At 40.8% G+C, this 18,785-nt stretch overlaps 1 protein-coding gene across 4 annotated transcripts in view; it reads right to left on the bottom strand.

Moving 5' to 3' along the window:
• The window catches only part of KIF13B (kinesin family member 13B), a 190,946-nt gene that overhangs the window by 35,330 nt on the left and 136,831 nt on the right, over positions 1-18,785 (bottom strand). For all 4 annotated transcript variants that reach the window (XM_057547830.1, XM_057547831.1, XM_057547832.1 and 1 more), the window contains exons 33-36: positions 15,667-15,819; positions 14,866-14,943; positions 13,309-13,362; positions 2,688-2,799 (exon numbers count right to left, since the gene is read on the bottom strand). In XM_057547830.1, the coding sequence (XP_057403813.1) occupies positions 2,688-2,799; positions 13,309-13,362; positions 14,866-14,943; positions 15,667-15,819 (397 nt within the window). The remainder of the gene's footprint in view (positions 1-2,687; positions 2,800-13,308; positions 13,363-14,865; positions 14,944-15,666; positions 15,820-18,785) is intronic.

Here is an 18,785-nt window from a genome sequence, read left to right as displayed (position 1 = left end):
TGGCTGAATTCTCATCAGAAAAGAAGTGTAAAAGATAATGCAGTGTCTTTGAAGAGCTAAAAGAAAACAAGCTATCAACTCAGAATTCTCTATCTAGTGAAAATATCCTTTGAAGAAAAAAGTGAAATAAAGATATTCTCAAAAGGGGAGACCCTTCTTCTCAAGGAAAACTGCACAATAAGAAATAATACAGGATATTCTTCAGGCTAAAGAGAAATAATATCAGATGAATATATGATCTTCAGGAAGGAGTAGATAGTGACAGAAATAATAAATATGAAGGAAAATATAAAAGATTATCTATAGTTTCTTAATCTCCTTAAGAGACAAATAGCTGTTTTAAAGCAAAAAAAAAAAAAAAAAAAACCACTGTAAAATGGGTTCACAACACCTATAAAAGCAAAAGATACAACAATAATACAAAATAAGAGGGGTGGGGGAACAGGTAAATGGAATTACACTGTTGCAAGATTCTTATATTTGTGCAGTGGGAAGTGGTAATTATTAATTCTAAGTAGACTGTGGTAAAATTAAAGATACCTACTAGAATCGTTTAACAAAGACGTTAATAAATAAATACAGGTATACTAAAAAGCCAAAGAAAAAATAAAATACTGCAAAATATTTTTCAATTAAACCAAAAGAAAACAAAAAAGATTACAGAGGAAAAAATAAATAAATAGGCCAAATAGAAACCAACAGCAACATGGCAGATATAGCAATAATAATATTAGATGTAAAAGAACTAAACATGCCAATTAAAAGGCAGAAATTGTCAGACTAGATTAAAAAAAAAACAAAAAACACTAAACCTAAATATGCTGTCTATAAGATAATCACTCTTAAACATAAATATAGGCTAAAATTTTAAAGACTGAGGCAAAGATACACCATGCAAGCAATATGCAAAAGAAAGTTGGTGTAGCTATACTAATACCAAGCAAGACAGATTGCAAAGTAAGAGTATTACCAGAGAGATAAAGGGACATTTCATAATAAGAAACATCACTATGTCAGCAAAAAATAACAATCCCAATGTGTTATACCCAGTAACAGAGTTTCTAAATGAATCATGCAAAAACTGTTATAATTAAAGAAAAAATAGACAATTTCACAATCATTATTTAGAGATTCAACACCTTCTCTCAACGACCGACAGAACAAATATGAGGGGAAAAAAATCAGTAAAGATACAGCAGGTTTGAACAAGGTTAACCACCTTGACCTAATTGTTATATACAGAACACTGTGCCCGAAACAGAACAGACCTTTTCAAATACATATAGAATGTTCACTAAGATAGAATAGAGTCTCAAAACATTTAAAAAGATTGAAATTTTGAAGAGCCTGTTCTCTGCTCATAATGAAATTAAATAAGAAATCAATAATAATAATACACCCCCAAGATATATGAAAATGAATTAATATGCTACCCAATAACCCAGGGGTCGAAGAATAAATCAGAGAGAAATTAGAATATCTGGAAACAGAATGATAAAAAAAACACATCGTGCCAAATTTTGTGAAATGCAGAAAGAAATAACAATCAGTGAAACAGAAAATAAAACCAAATTTGGCTCTGTGGGAAGACTAAAGAAAACTGACAAACCAGTCTCAAAAGTATTTAAGAAAAACAGAAAGAAAGCAAAAATTATCTATTTAGAATAAAAAGAATGAACATAACAACAGATCCTATAAACATTAAAAGATCAATAAAGGAACACTGTAACATTTATGGAAATAAATTTAATAATTTTGGTGAAATAGAAATTTCCCTAAAAAACATAATTTATGAAAACTTATAAAGAAATATAAAAAGTTAACTTTATAATAAAGAAATTGAAGTCATAATCTAAAATCTTCCCATAGAGAAAATTCCAGGCCCAGAGAGTGTCACTGGTGAATCTTGTCAAACATTTAAGGAAGCAGTAATACCAAGTTCACATAAACTCAGGAAAAAAAGATGAGGAAATTTTTCTCAAGTCACTTTATGAAACCAATGTAATCATGATACCAAAACCTAACAAAGACAATGTTATGAAAAAGGTACATATATTCATCATAGAACATATGCACAAAAACTCTAAACAAAATATTAGTAAACTGGGCTTCCCTGGTGGCGCAGTGGTTGAGAATCTGCCTGCTAATGCAGGGGACACGGGTTCGAGCCCTGGTCTGGGAAGATCCCACATGCCAAGGAGCAACTGGGCCCGTGAGCCACAACTACTGAGCCTGCGCATCTGGAGCTTGTGCTCCGCAACAAGAGAGGCCGCGATAGTGAGAGGCCCGCGCACCGCGATGAAGAGTGGCCCCCGCTTGCCGCAACTAGAGAAAGCCCTTGCACAGAAACGAAGACCCAACACAGCCAAAAATAAATAAATAAATAAATAAATAAAATAAATAAAGGAATTCCTTTTAAAAAAAGTCTTAAAAAAAATATTAGTAAACAGAATCAAACAAATATAAAGGACAACACATCATGATCAAGTGGTATTTCTCACAGGAATGCAAGCAAGATTCAACATTCAAAACAATGTGACTCAACATGTTATGATAAGGAAGGGAAAAATTCAGACAGGCATTAACTAGTAGGACAGTGGTTACCTGGTAGGAAATCCTGATTTAAACTACTTCTGAAAGATGCTCAAATTTCATGACAGTGATTGAAAAATGAAAATATAACTTACCTGGATCAGGAGAATGGTTATTTTGGGGACAACCAGGGGGAGATGGGGCAGCTGGAGTGATTGCTCTAGAAACGGCAGTTTGCGATACATCCTGTTGACTTTCCCACCGGCCCTATTAAGGACAAAATCGGGAATTTTGATTCATATCAATTAACAAAAAAATCTAAAGATACTGAAGAGAAATCTGTTACACATTACTAAAGCCTTATTCTTGTTATAAGACATGATAAATCTTATTACTTAAGTACTTTTCCTCTTGTACTTTTCCTCTTCCTTATAGAATTGATCGCCCTAATAATACCACCTCACATTTGGGTATCCCCTATGATTAGTGATGTTGAGCATCTTTTCATGTGCTTATTGGCCACTCATATATTTGTATATTGGAGAAATGTTTGTTCATGTTTTCTGCCCATTTTGTTCAAATGGCTAAACATTTGCCTAAGGCAGGACTGAAGCCAAATGCAGAATGAACTTCTAGGATAAAGACACAGTCTGAAGTTTTGTTTTTTTTAAAAAAGCATTTCTATTTTATTAAAAAATTTAGGTGTCAAAATTCAAGAGGTTGACAGTATAGTACAGGAATAGCAATTTCTCATGCTGTCGGTGGTTTTCCTGTACCTGCAGTCGCTCCACTGCACACCTGTGAACACTGGTGTTCACTTCCCGCTGGGCTAGGGACGGGGCAAGGTGGTCATGTCTGCCAACGCAAAGACCTGTGCCAGTGACGATGCACCTTCCTCCCTCACAGCAGCTCTTGAAGGTAGAGACTTACCTTCTTTGCGTCTCCTAGACTTGAGGACTTGGTCAATCTGTGAGATGATGCAATGTCATTGACAAAATCACATGAACTAAACCTTGGTTTACTGCTTACTACAATTTACAGCCTCCTAATATTCTTTCCCCTATATCATGCTGCTTCTCACAAAACAGGGATTTAGTAAGACATTCCTTTTGAAATCCTCCCTTCCGCTCTGCTCCTTAGGCCCTCTCTGCTCTTGTGCCTCAAGATACCCTCTTTCACTTCAGATTCTCGACTGAAACCTAGGAACAACTCTAATACAGTCAGGCATCTTCTCCTCCGCCACATACCATTCATGAAAGTAAAAACTCTAGAACAGCATATCACCAAACCTCTCATTTTTTTTTTTTTAACAGATATTAAAGATCAGTTCCAGTTAAGCCTAAACCAAGTAGTCACAAGTTGCCAATAATGGTAGTCTCTGAATTAACAAGTCTGACTGTGCTTTCAACTTGTCTTGTAAATTCCCATTAAAGAGATTTCACTGCATAATACAAGAACAATGCCCATCAGGTGATGGATTAGTTTACCTGTCTAGAACTTGAGCCATAAAAATGGTGATAGCACCAAAACACTTTGAACATCAGTCCCATCCAGTAAAGAAATAAACCCCAACCCATGTTACCAGTATAAAAAACAGTAATGAAGATGAGACACAACTCTTTTAAATGCTGTACGTTCTCTTTTGGTCCTCTGATAATCACTCTGACTTCTTTTTCACCAGAGTTCAAAAAAATGGTATTTTATACTAGTTTAGAAAGTGGTATTTTATACTAGTTATACTGTATATTAGTTTATACAGATGAGTGACCCTGATGATCAACTTGAGTCCTCATTAGTAATCGCCTGCAAAGTAAGTTCTTTGCTGCTCCTGAAGGTGGATGGGGGAAGAAAGCCCTCTTAGGTTGCCAACATGTACTGGAAATCTATCTGCTTTTAGCAGCAACCTAAGTACTGATCATAAAATCGATAAGCCCTAAGTGATCTGGATCCTGTTTATCTTACAGAAGGCCATTTTCCCTAGGAACTCTCTCAGCACTTGCTATTTTAACAAGTGGTAGGATGCTCAACAGTAGGAAGCTAGGAAGCAAAAGAGACATGAAGAGATGATGAGGGAAATGAACTATGAACATGTCACTGTAGGAGCATTTGTGTTACTATGAATCACACACTGATTTACATACTTTAATGTTTCATTAACGTTTTTTGCATTTAAATTTAATGATCTGTCTGGGAAGCTGTAGCTTTGTGTACTCTGGGACATCACCATCAGGTGACGGGACAATGAAGTCAACACTCTACTGAGTGTACTCCTGCTCAGAGGAAGAAAAGTCTCACGCTTTCTTTACAGGGTTTAAGCTCATGCAAGGTTGTTCTGAAGACAACATAATTTCAGAATAACTCTGTTTTCATACTTTACATTTTTCTTCCTTGTTTGGCAGCTGACATAGTGGGACGCTGTCCCTTAGGAAAACTAAGCAGCTGATTTGGAGTCAGCACCTCAGCCACTTGGTGCGGTCCAATGACAAATAATGTAGGTGTCACCTCTTCCCCAAGGCACACTCAGGGCTCTGCTAGCTTCCTGGGTAATTTTTACCAGCTGGAACTCCCACACACAATGCTACTCCCAAATCTGAATGGAGGCAATAACTCTTACTGTCTCATATATTCGAATATCTCAAGTGAAAACATTTGAAAGGATGCACACAGTACTTACACAGAGCCTTAGCCATATTGTTAGCCCCATCAGAGAATGAAAAACGGAGACACATTTCATCCATCTCCCTTAACCGCCATCTTAACCTTAAGGAATCTCACAGTCTCACCAACCAGAGACGGGGACACAGAATGTCTCAAATCGCTCTGGGACAGAACAGGCTCTGCTTCCAAGGGAACAACAAATTTGGATGATAAACTGGGTACAACACTCCTCCCTCCTCTTTCTGACACCTGCAGATCTCTGGAGAAACACTCCACTGAAATCATTCACTATATTCTTTCTCTCTGGCTGTACATATCCATTCTCTTGCCAGGAGTGGAATCTGTGGTCCGGGGTCTAGCAACACACACTGCCACCCAGGGACAAGGCAATTAGTGTCTCTCCAATACATTTCACATGCTTGGCTGGTCCAGGGTTATTCTCCCTTTACTGAAATGTTGGGGAAGAAAAAAGGAAGCATCCCAGTTAAAGGTACTTCAGAGGGAGATCAACTCAGGACAATGAATAAAAAGGACTTGGCCAGACACTGGACCTTTCTGCTTTCTTATGAGCTCAGCTCTCAAAGTCAAAGAGTATGGCTTTTTTTTTTTTTTTTAAACTTCTACCACAGTAATCTACGCTCCACTACTGAAATCTGGAAAGATCAATCTGTGATGTTTCTGACATTTTTCATGTCTATCAACCTTCAGAATCAGCCACAATGGGACTTCCCTGGTGGTGCAGTGGTTAAGAATCTGTCTGCCAGTGCAGGTGACACGGGTTCAAGCCCTGGTCCGGGAAGATCCCACATGCCGTGGAGCAACTAAGCCCATGTGCTACAACTACTGAGCCCGTGCTGTAGAGCCTGTGAGCCACAACTACTGAAGCCCCTGCGCCTAGAGCCCATGCTCCGCAACGAGAAGCCACCGAAATGAGAAGCCCGCACACCGCAATAAAGAGTAGCCCCCGGGGCTTCCCTGGTGGCGCAGTGGTTGAGAATCTGCCTGCTAATGCAGGAGACACGGGTTCGAGCCCTGGTCTGGGAAGATCCCACATGCCACGGAGCGGCTGGGCCCGTGAGCCACAGCTGCTGAGCCTGCGCGTCTGGAGCCTGTGCCCCGCAACGGGAGGGGCCGCGATAGTGAAAGGCCCGCGCACCGCGATGAAGAGCGGTCCCCGCACTGCGATGAAGAGTGGCCCCCACTTGCCGCAACTAGAGAAAGCCCTCGCACGAACCGAAGACCCAGCACAGCCAAAAATAAATAAATAAATAAATAAATAAATAAAATTAAAAAAAAAAAAAAAAAAAAAGAGTAGCCCCCGTTCGCCACAACTAGAGAAAGCCCTCTAGGTGGTCACAAAGCATGGAGCTGATCTCCCTGTGCTACGCAGCTGCTTCCCACTAGCTATCTATTTTACATTTGGTAGTGTATATGTGTCCATGCCACTCTCTCACGTTGTCCCAGCTTACCCTTGCCCCTCCCCATGTCCTCAAATCCATTCTCTATGTCTGAATCTTTATTCCTGTCCTGCCCCTAGGTTCTTCAGAACCCTTTTTTTTTTTTTTAGATTCCATATATATGTGTTAGCATACGGTATTTGTTTTTCTCTTTCTGACTTACTTCACTCTGTATGACAGACTCTAGGTCCATCCACCTCACTACAAATAACTCAATTTCGTTTCTTTTTATGGCTGAGTAATATTCCATTGTATATATGTGCCACATCTTCTTTATCCATTCATCTGTCGATGGACACTATGCTTAAAGGCAAAACCCAACAGGGAAAAACACAGCACGCTCTCAGCTGACTTGAGGACCTGACTGGTCCCCCTTGGGCACCTCCTGTTTTCCTGTTACCACTCTCCAGAAAGACACAAATACTCTGGGTATTCCGTAAAGAGGTCTGGTTTTGATCAGGAAAGTGACAAAGAGGTAAATAAAGAGAAGCACCAGTGACATTCCAGGTCCAAAGGTGGCTTCTCATGCAGCTAAAGAAGAGGTGACTCATATTTGGTACCAGCCTTAACTAGTGCCACACTACATAGTTGCACTTTTCAGGAAGGTGATGGAGCCAAAACACACAATTCAGTTTTGTTAACTGAATATTCATTTAGGCTTTTGGCTACTTTTAATTGCATCAAAAACACCCATCAGAAGCTGATAAACATCTTACTAACTTATTTAAAAATACATAATTCCATTTAAAATGTCTTTAAGTGATACCAGTATTTTTTGTTGACAGAGTTCCTTGGATTGCAAAAGATCTCAATGCACAGCCACTGTTTAAATGGAAAAATAATCTGCTGAAATTAAGTCTGCACCTAAATATGAGTCTAATCTGGTAGACTGGTCACAAAAAGTTTGCTAAGTTTTCATTATACCTATACAAAAACTACCTTACAATAATGATGAAATAGCCAGTAACAGTAAATAACAACATCACTGCAATTAGGAATATTTTATATTCTTAATTGAAAAGCTTTTCAAGAGTGATTTCTTTTAGGCCATAAGGTGAAATTAAAAGTTAAGAGTAGTTAATAAAATTCAATTTATCTTTTTAAGATTAATTAGCTCATCAGTTGCATCTTGGTGGAGCTCAGTAAACAATTCCAACTTTAATATGTAGCGAGCGTCAATAAATAAGGGCATGCAAAATGTGGCTGGCCGAATTCCAAGTATTATAGGCCAAAGTGTGACACTGTTTTAGTACCTCACCACTTGCTCTCACCTCCCCAAGAGCCCTAATCCTATCACACTCTCTGCTCCTGCCTCCCGGACACACCTTTTAGAGTTACTTTTCTCCTGACTGACTGATCTTTGCCATGACATTAACTGAAAACTAGTAGGGAAAGGCAGACTTGAACTTAACTCCGTGGCCTCTCCCTGCTTCTAAACCTGAACGTTCTGATATTAGGTGGGGAGGACACAGCACATCAGATTCTCTGGTCTGTAACTCTGATTTCATAATCAAGAAAGAGGGACAGACACATAGATAATGGAACAGAGAACCCAGAAACAGGCCCACACAAGTTTGCAAGGTAGATGTAACTAATGTGATTATAATTTTCAATTTTTTCAAAATACAGTTTCTAGCGTTTTAAGCATCGATTCCATGTTAAAATTATATTTCCGACTCAACTTCCCTGTACGTTAAATACTTTCATGCAAGGAAGCCAAGATGGTCCCACTGAGCAAAGTTCTGTGGTGTTGAAGGAAGGCCCAAGGCACTTTTGCTGTCTTCTTTGCTTCTCTCCCCCATCCCATGCTTGAGAAAAGGACACCTTACAAGTTCTCAAACATTTACTGTATCATTTGCTTAATTAATGAATTAACTCCAACTCTTCACATTCTGGAGCCTTCTACATTCCATCAGATGCCTTCGTTCCCGGTCTCTTCTGACAGATATTTTCATAGCCCAGGTAACAAGGAACATTTGAGAGGAACTGTATATACTGAATACCAAAGTTATTTTTACCAAAGGGTAAGAGCCAAAAACTTAGTACAGTGTCAAATTTAGTCGTCTTATAAAAACTACATTTAAAAATGCATTCTTATTCTCAAGGTAAAAGCAAGCATGTTTTAGATAGTAGGATAATACTTGTATCCCACTCATTAGGAAAAACCTAATGGATTAATTACCTCTCCCCGGATCTCTGAAAACTGCAAAATGAAGGACGTCTCCAAAAGAAAAGAAAAAAAACAACATGAGTCTTTGAGATTTTCCAGAACAATTTCTTTAGTAATCTCTCCTTGAGGATTTTGTGCAAAAATTGTTACAGATAAAGCAGCTGAAGACCTTCTCAAACCACTGCTTACTAGAGAATAAAATCTTCTACCTACTATAAAGGGTAGAGAATAAAATTTTTAAATTTTAATTTATTTAATTTTTTTCAATAGGTAATTTGTTCCCATGATCCAAAAACCAAGTAATATAAAAGGCACACAGTGAGAAGCCTCCTACCTCAGGTGCCCACATGCTTCTACTCTCTCCCCAGGCAGGTAAGCAATGGTATCTGTTTAACATATATCCTTATAGGGTTTCCTGCATGTATGTGAGCAAATCTATAAACAGCCACACGCACTTCTCTGTTTCCCTCCTTTTATAATTCAAATGGCAGCATACTGTGCTGCACTGCATTTTTAATCACTAAGTATATCCTGGTGATCTTCCACATTAGTACCTGGAGGGGTTCCTAATTATTTTTTACAGCTGTATAGTATCCCATTTACTTATGTGTGTGCACGAGCACATGCACACACTCACAGGGAGAAAATAGATTTAACCAGACCAAACCAAGGGACATTTAGCTTGTTTCCAATCTTCTGCCATTATAAACAATGTGGCAATGGGCACCCTCATATATATGTCATTTCATATGTCTATGAGCACTGCTGCTGTGTAAAGGGGTTTAATAGGACTTGGATAATTTGTATGTCAACTAGTTTAAACACTACCCTGAGGAATTCTATTACGCACAGCATTATAACAATTTTGAATTCAAAGCAATGCCATATTTGACGATGTTTTTCATTGTTTCATTTAAAAGGCCAAAGGGAGGGAATCTCTGTTCCTTGCTGCTATTGGTGGAGGGAAATGCTTCTTTTCTCGCTAGTAAGAAAATACAATTTTAAAAATATTTTCCTTAAAAATCTTTTAAGAGGCCCTGCTTTAAATGACAAAACTACTGAGGGCCCCTCACCTGCCAACGGGGGGGCCGCTCTGTGCTCCCTGCTGAAGTGAGCCTGGAATCAAACCCTCTTTGCTGAGTGTTTCCTAGCATCAGCTATGATCCTCTGTCACCTGAATTTCCTTACTCATTCAACAGGTCCATCCATTAAATCTTAGAACACTTTTCCTCCACCTTTCCCCCAGTGAAAAGCAAAAGGTCTCTGATTTTGGTATGTGGACATTCATAAAACGTACTGATCTGGACACAAGCAGGAAGTCAAGTGATGCCCGAGGTGACAGTGATGGGGTGGATGGAATCCCAGCCACACCTGGTAACCATGCAGGGCCCATGCGGGCCAGCAGCTCACAAGAAGATAAAATAATCGCTCCACAGCTAACTGGGAGCACAGTTAGTAATGGGGAGCTGGCCTGTGTTTTCCCTGACAAGACCTCCACTGTCCGTCAGAGGCTGGGGACTGCCGTGGTTGCAGAGGGGTGAGAGAGGCCAAGTTCTGAGGAAGACTGCAAACTGCTGCCACAGGAGAAAAGGGTCCTTCACTGTTCGGAGGCGTCTGACGAAAACTGAAAATACAGGCTGAAATAGAGCGGACCGAGCCAGATCCTTGCTGCTGGGACGGCACCAGGACACCAGTAAAATCTGAGAGGGCAGAATTTCCTCATCTTCGCTAAGTTACCCAGGGGCCCCAGGACATCAAGATGACTGAAAAAGGGAAGGCCCTGGTAGAGTAACAAAAAATGTGTAATTTATTTACTCGTTTAATATATGCCCTGCTGGGACTTCCCTGGCGGTCCAGTGGTTAGGACTCTGCACTTCCACTGCAGGGGGCGCGGGTTCCATCCCTGGTCAGGGAACTAAGATCCTGCAAGCCGTGCACGCGGCCAAAAAAAACCCAAACAAAAAACAAAACAAAAACAAACAAACAAAAAACCCCCCCAAAACACATCCTGCTTACTTCTCCCCAGTCCTCCACAGAAGAGCCTGCCCTGGGAAAGGCCTCCAATAAACTCTTCACTCTCACACCCAAAATAGCCTTTTCAGTCCTCATTTCGGTCTCTGAGGAGTCTGGAAGGAGTCCCTAAGCCGTCTTTCTCCAGCACCAGTTTCCAAGCCGCCCTCCTGCGCCTCCTCTCCTCTTTGAGGACTCCGGCCCGTCTTCGCCCTGGCCGGCTTCCCCTCCTGCGCAGGCCTGTAAGTCTCACCATCACGCCCGCACAGCCTCTGTGCTCAAATCCCTTACGCTGTTCCAACCAGGCCCTGAGCTCCCCAATCTGTCTTCAGCTCAGGCTTCCAGACCCCTGAACTGGCAGACATAACCTTTTGTCCAAAATTGACCTCAATCGTTTTCTTCCCCAAACCTGCCCCTGCAACATTCACCTCTCTGCACTGTCACCCAGAGCCCACGTCACCCTGTGTCCCCTTGGCTCCACCTTGTTCTTCATATCAGCCGAGTTCTAGAGCTTCCATCTCCCGAGCACGTCCTGAATCTCCCCCTCCCCCTCCCCACTGCTGAGACCTCTACCCCACCTGCTCTCCCCACCCTCACTTGTGCACTGGTAACTGTACATACTTCTACTATACACATTATTCTAATGTAATTGTACACACCACAGCCAGGAACACGAGTGGGGTTTAGGTGGACTGTTTAAAAATACCCGTTCAAGTGACCCAGCTCCCCCGCTACTCCGAAGCACATCACATAGGAACTTCTGAAATAAGGCCCCTTTCTCCGGGCTCTACCCCACACTACACCCTCTCTGCTTTACTCATGCCCTTTCCTCCTTCCACACTTCTGTTCACACTCTCGCTTCAACCCCTTCCCTGCCTTGGGTGGACCTTATCCTCTTTCAGCATTAAGCTTATTGGGGGTGGGGGGTTCCCCCTCTCCACAGCCTCTCTTGGTCCCTGAATAATACCTATAAAGGTGCCCACGCCCTCCTCTGGGCTCCTACTCTACCTAGGCATACTTCTAGTACAGCATCTGTGTTCCTTTATTCTGTTTATTTGGTGTAGATGAAACAATAATTCTTTTTCAAGCAGATACTACTGTTTTCTATTATTTTCTTCATTTAAACATAAGGAAACTAGGGTGAGAGAGAAAAGCTGAAGAAATTTTGGCTACTTTTTTCAAGGAATTTATGATAGAGGATTTGGGTTAGATGGATTTCAAAAAAAACACAGAAAGTCATCATTTTTTCTTATATTATCCTTAAAATACTTGAGTTATTTATAATTAATAATGACACAATTTTCCAAAAACTCTGCTTTGTTTAGCTAATCACAACTATGCTATGATTATCGAGAGCTCATCACACCTGTCAGTGGACCCGTATCAAGGAGTACTAAACCTCAGCACACTTTCAGACGCGTGGTAGGTGGTCAGTGAATTGATGAGCTGGAGAGCAATTTATTTGCCTATAAACACTGAGATATATATTTTTAAGATTTAGATTACTGGTAGTTTGCCTGAAATAATAGGATATATACACATACATACATATTTATGTATTACTTCAGGTAAACTCCTGGTAGCCAAGATCTTAAAAATCAGTCTAATCGTTCATCAACGTCATTGTCTTTTTCTGAAGTTCTTATAAGGAAAATTTCAAACCTATACAAAGACAGATTGTAGAATATTTAACAAGAATAGAAAGAATAGTATAAGAATAGTGTAATGAATACCACTCAGCTTTGATAATGATTAAACAGCCAATCTTCTTTTATCTGTACCTGTATCTTCTTTTACTCTGACACAACTTTCTCATGCCAGACCATTTCATATGACACTTTTGGCCTCCTCAAGGGTGAAGATATCAACACAGAGCACACTGCCTGAAGCTGGCAGCACCAACATCTAATGAGGTCCCTCAAAAATTGGCAGGCACAAAACTGTGTCATGTGACATCCAGTTACAATTTCAAGTGTGAGCCCTTTAAGTACACGATAATGAATTGTCTATGCTTAAAACTCTGTTATATTGGGGAAAGCTATATTAACAAGCAAGTAAATACATTCCAGCTAACAAAATTGCTGTTCGCTTATTTTTCTTTCTTCTAACAAATAATATTAACTTTTAGACATAATCTTACTCCTCATATATTTTCAATCACTTCATCAATATTTTACTATTAAAAATCTGACATGAAGATCCTTTTCTGACACAAACAGGAAGAATATTTTCAACAGAAGAACTTAAGCAACTAAATTGTTTTTTTAACCCTTAGAAAGTAGAGTAATAATAAGGTCTCGGTAACATTATTTTAACTGGCAGATAACAAGAAATGAACTCAACGCTCTCCAATAAATTTCACACAGTATAGAAAACTGGGAGAAAATTTGGCATGCAAAACTAGCGTGTGCTATTTGAGAAGAGGAAAGCTGGAATGGGAAACGGGTTTAAGACTGATAGAAAATAGTTACAAACACTCACCTTGTTGCTACCTAGACTGTAGGATGGAATAAGATCCTGTCGGCTGCCAGACAGCTAAAAAAGAAATAAAGAGGGGGATTAGTCCTTCATGTGCAAAAGTACATAGATCGGGCTTCCCTGGTGGCGCAGTGGTTGAGAATCTGCCTGCCAATGCAGGGGACACGGGTTCGAGCCCTGGTCTGGGAAGATCCCACATGCCGCGGAGCAACTAGGCCCGTGAGCCACAACTACTGAGCCTGCGCGTCTGGAGCCTGTGCTCCGCAACAAGAGAGGCCGCGACAGTGAGAGGCCCGCGCACCGCGATGAAGAGTGGCCCCCACTTGCCGCAACTAGAGAAAGCCCTCGCACAGAAACGAAGACCCAACACAGCCAAAAATAAATAAATAAATTAATTAATTAATTAAAAAAAATTAAAAAAAAAAAAAAAAAAAGTACATAGATCTATGGTCCTGGAAATACAAGACTTTGAAAACCGAATCAACAGAATGTTGAAGTTGGATGGTATCAGAGAGGCTGTCAAGACCAAAGTTACAAACTAGACTAGTGGCCTCTGGGACACTGTCAGGTGCAGTTTTTTTTAAAAAATCGAATTGATTAACATTTTTAAGATGGGAGGTTTGTACAACATCAGATATCCAGCGTACACTGAGGCAACAGCTGGCTGGGCCCGAGTAAGAGACACTTCATTTGTTCATCCCCTTCTATTTAAAGGATACCAGGCTACTGGTTACCTTACCCTGTCCTAATCGGACGACTCCTTTCTCTGGGTATTGTAGCTAATGTATACACGCAGACTATTTATTTTAAACCATAGGATTCTAAATACCAAATCTCTGCACATACCAGTGTATTTTAGTAGATCATTTTCTGAAGGAGTGAGAAGATATTTACGCTGAGTTAAAGTGGTATTTTTTTACTGCCTGAGGATGTTCCCAATCTTTCCGTCTGAGATCATCAGTGATGTCACTCGGTCTCGTGGGGCCACATGGTGCCCTCCAGCCTGAGACCCATCCTGCATCTCACTGGGACCTCTCCAACACCAAGGCTAAGGGTCAGTTGCTCTTTATTTCAATGCTTGTACCATGGTTTTTCTGGGTATCAAGTTCAGACAAAGGTGTACTATCTCTCATATTCATATCTTTATCAAAAGTAAGGGAAGTAGAGATAAATCACAGTTTATAAACCTAGTCCAGACTTCTCCTCAATTTATAAGTAATTCAGTTTAGCCTAGAAAATTCAAACAGTTTCCCTAGGCACTCGGCTAATTTTGCTTTAATACAACAAACACTCACCTAACGGAGTCACTGTGCCAGGCACTGGCGACATGAAGATAAATGAGAAACATTACAGTGGGACTCACATGGGTACCTTCCCTGTAAAATTAGGAAGGGCAGTGACAGAGGGGTGCACCGATGCTTCCAGGTAGAGAATGGGGACACTTAAATCAGTTCATAGAAGGAAATGATATCCGAGATGAGATTCAAAGGATGGGAAGGAGTTATCCAAGGAAAGAGGAGGAGGGAAAGCAGAGCACAGAATGGGGTCCCATGTACTCACTCTGTTCACATTTGGAGAGCTAATACTCCTCCTATTCAGCTTCCCTTTTCCCGTCAACTGTTCCTTCACTGCAACTTCCTGTCAGTCAGAGAAAATACAGACGAAAAACACACATGAGAGACACACTTCCAAAGTAACAGTATCTTAAAGCAGGCTCTGAGCTATGGACTCATTCCTAGTTCTTTAAACGACGGCTGTTACTTCACACGACGGAATGACTCAATTACCATCACTGTGGAGTACTCAAAGTTAATGAAACAGCTGACACGTTACCTGGATCATTCTTTTCTCTATCTACTGACGGCCCCCTTGAAGCTGGCCAGAAGTCAGTCCCAAGAGAAAGATTATTAAAAGCAGGCCATTCACTTTTATTTTTCATTTGTATTTTTGGTTAAAAAAAAAAACAAAGTCTCAACACTGCCACATAAAACGGAGTTCAGGGTTTCTCTGAGGCTTAGGTTTACGGCTGGCACTTCTGTTTTCCCTTCTAGAGAGCCACTCCGAGGCTGTGGAGGCAAAGCAGGGCACAGCACTCTACCTTCTGCGACATGATGACCCAGTATCAAGGAATTTCTAAACGACTTCCTTAGCCACCAAGAGTTACATATTCTCTTCCACTACTTCCAGGCAACTAGATACCGTTTAGGGTCTTGGAAAAAGTAACTTTCCAGTAGTTTCTGTATCTTCAAAGACTCACCCAGCAAGTTTAATCTAAATTAATACGCTCCACTTAGAGGCTGCACAAGTTTAGATGTAACAATACTGTGACTTGTGGAAAGTCAAAGCCAGAGTCAGGCTGACCTGGCGAAGACGATCCAACGTGAGAAGGTTCTCCACCGCCAGCACGCTCCTGAGGTACTTCTCAATATACGCCTCCGAGTCAGCAGAAGCCGCGTTTTCAACATTAGCTGCCATTCTTGCTAATGCTTCTCGTTCCTCGACTCCCTGGGCATCCTGGAGAATGGAAAACTGTGTATTAAAATTAAGTACCTCGCAGAAGAAAATGTTACAAAAGCTTCCTGATCTATACAAATACACACAAGAGTACTGAACGAACAAATGGGATGTATTCCAAATTCCATTTTAAGGTCAGCTTTTGGAACTCAAAATGCATTTTCCCACAGAAATCATGGTATAAATGGTGGTTAGGTTCACTTGAAAGGCGGGTTAAACACAGAGCAGCTGAAACACAGCACATTTTCAACAAAACTGTTCTCTCCTACATTTCCATTGCAAACAAAGACATGCCTGGTTAGAAAGGATTTGGTGGGCTAGCTGGAAATCTAACCACAATAGTACTTCCTGAACATATCTTGGGGGGCCAGAGGGAGGACTGAGGAGCTGGGGTAACAGCTGGATACGTGTGGGATCCAAACAACCCCTGCAGGAGACAGACACAGGTATGGAGGCTAAGAGTGGAAAGAAGGGCTGGGTTCCAACCCTTTTGCTAAGCAGCCTCCTACAGACTGCATATTCCAAGTGTGGTCTCAATCCCTAACTCTGCAGTGGCAGAGGCCAAAGGCTGGAAGCTGACCAAGAAGAGAAGTAACCAAGCAAATTCTCACTCGCCCAGCTCCCTGGACACAACTGGTCCAGGCATATAAATGGGACGTTTGCAAGTCAGGGAGGGACTTTGTTAATGCAGTCAGATATCTCAAGCTCATGTGGCTCATAACAAAGTACTCTTCTCAGGAAAAATCAGATACTTTTCTTACTGGTGAGTTTGTTATAGTAATGTCAAAGACTACAAAATATATATCTGCATGCCACTGCATCTTAAGATGCCATCGACTTTAAGAAAAGACATCTTATATACCACTAAGGAGGGAAAAAACTCTGCCAATTAACTTTAAGATATCATCAATTATAAGACACATTCTAACTTCAAAAATATTTTTAAAAATTTACATAAGGCTTATGGGCTTCCCTTGTGGCGCAGTGGTTAAGAACCTGCCTGCCAACGCAGGGGACACGGGTTCGAGCCCTGGTCCGGGAAGATCCCACATGCCGCAGAGCAACTAAGCCCGTGCACCACAACTACTGAGTCTGCGCTCTAGAGCCCGCGAGCCACAACTACTGAGCCCACGTGCCATAACTACTGAAGCCCGTGCGCCTAGAACCCATGCTCCACAACAAGAGAAGCAAGCCACCGCAACAAGAAGCCCGCACACTGCAATCAAGAGTAGCCCCTGCTCGCCGCAACTAGAGAAAGCCCGCGTGCAGCAACGAACACCCAATGCAGCCAAAAATAAATCAATAAAATAAATAAATTTATTTTTAAAAAATTTACATAAGCCTTACAACGGATAAAATATGGAAAAATTCAGAAGACAGCTTAAGTTCACAAAACTTTTGTCTCCTACAGCAATTCGTTTGGGCCCAGGAATCGTCCTCATTTTACAAATGAGGAAAGAGGAAGGTTGCATAATTAGCAAAATAAGCGAGACTAGAATTAGGTCTCCTGACTCCTGATAGAGTATGCTTTTTACCACTGGACATGGAATACTTTATGGTATCTGAAGGGAACAGACATGATCCTGATTTTCTAAGAAAGAGGATACCTGAGTTTTAAGGAAATGTATATATTATATATCCATGTTATCCACACAAGATATAAAACATTTCCATCTCTTATCAAGAAATAAAACATTTCCATTTCCTCAGAAAGTTCAACCCCTACCCTTCTCCCAAGGCAAGATCGTTTCTTTCACCAAATTAGTTCACCTGTTTTAGAAGTTCACATAAATGGAATGACACCCTTTGGCACCTGGCTTTTCACTTAGCATAGTGATTTAGAGATTCGTTCACATAGTTCATTTCTTTGTATGGCTGAGTAATATTCCACAGTATGGATATGCCACAATTTATTTATCCATTCGTCTGTTGATGGATGTTTGGGTTGTTTCCAGTTTTAGGTTATTTTGAATTAAGCTGCTTTGAATATTCCTGTGCAGATCTTTATGGATATATGCTTTCATTTCTCTTGGGTAAGGACCTAGAAGTAGAATTACTGGGTCACAGCGCAGGTGTCTATTTAACTTTATGATCAACTGCCAGTGGTTGTATCATTTTACACTCCCATTAGCAATGAAAGCATTCTAGTAGCTTTAAAAAAAAAAAAAAAAAAAAAAAAAAAAGGAAGAAAGGCGAAACCATCTCTTGTTGCTCTCTGGTCTATGACCACTTCTTTTTGCTACCAAGCCCTCAAAGCTTCTGTAATATGGAACACAGAACTTTTCCAGGCTTTTTCATGATGAATTCTAGCTTTTAAGAAGCTTTTTATTTTATTTTGAAATAAAAAATAAACTAGTGCAGTCCTTACACTATAAGCTTTAAATCTCACTTCTCCTTTTTCTTCATCATCAGGATTTGACAATGTGACCCGAACACTTCCCAACTTAGACGTTTAGCTAATCATTAACAGGTAGCCCCATCACGTGAGGCTATATGTTTATCTTTCTGCTGATTTCCCCACATTTCCGCCCTTTGATAAACCGTATCACCTGAAGAATAAAAGCACTGTTAAAGAAGATAAGAAAACTACAAATGGGGGACCTTCCTGGTGGTGCAGTAGTTAAGAATCCGCCTGCCAATGCAGGGGACACAGGTTCGAGCCCTGGTCCAGGAAGATCCCACATGCCGCGGAGCATCTAAGCCCGTGTGCCACAACTACTGAGCCTGCACTCTAGAGCCCGCGAGCCACAACTACTGAGCCCACGTGCCACAACTACTGAAGCCCGCGCACCAAAAGCCCATGCTCCACAACAGAGAAGCCACCGCAATGAGAAGCCTGTGCACCGCAACGAAGAGTAGCCCCCGCTCGCCGCAACTAGAGAAAGCCCACGCTCAGCAATGAAGACCCAACACAGTCAAAAATAAAATTAAAAAAAAAAAAACTACAAATGAGGAGAGAAGAGAAG

The sequence above is a fragment of the Balaenoptera acutorostrata genome, chromosome 6 (genome assembly GCF_949987535.1).
Source record: "Balaenoptera acutorostrata chromosome 6, mBalAcu1.1, whole genome shotgun sequence".
Taxonomy (NCBI): Eukaryota; Metazoa; Chordata; class Mammalia; order Artiodactyla; family Balaenopteridae; genus Balaenoptera; species Balaenoptera acutorostrata.
This window is presented reverse-complemented; position numbering and strand designations above follow the sequence as displayed.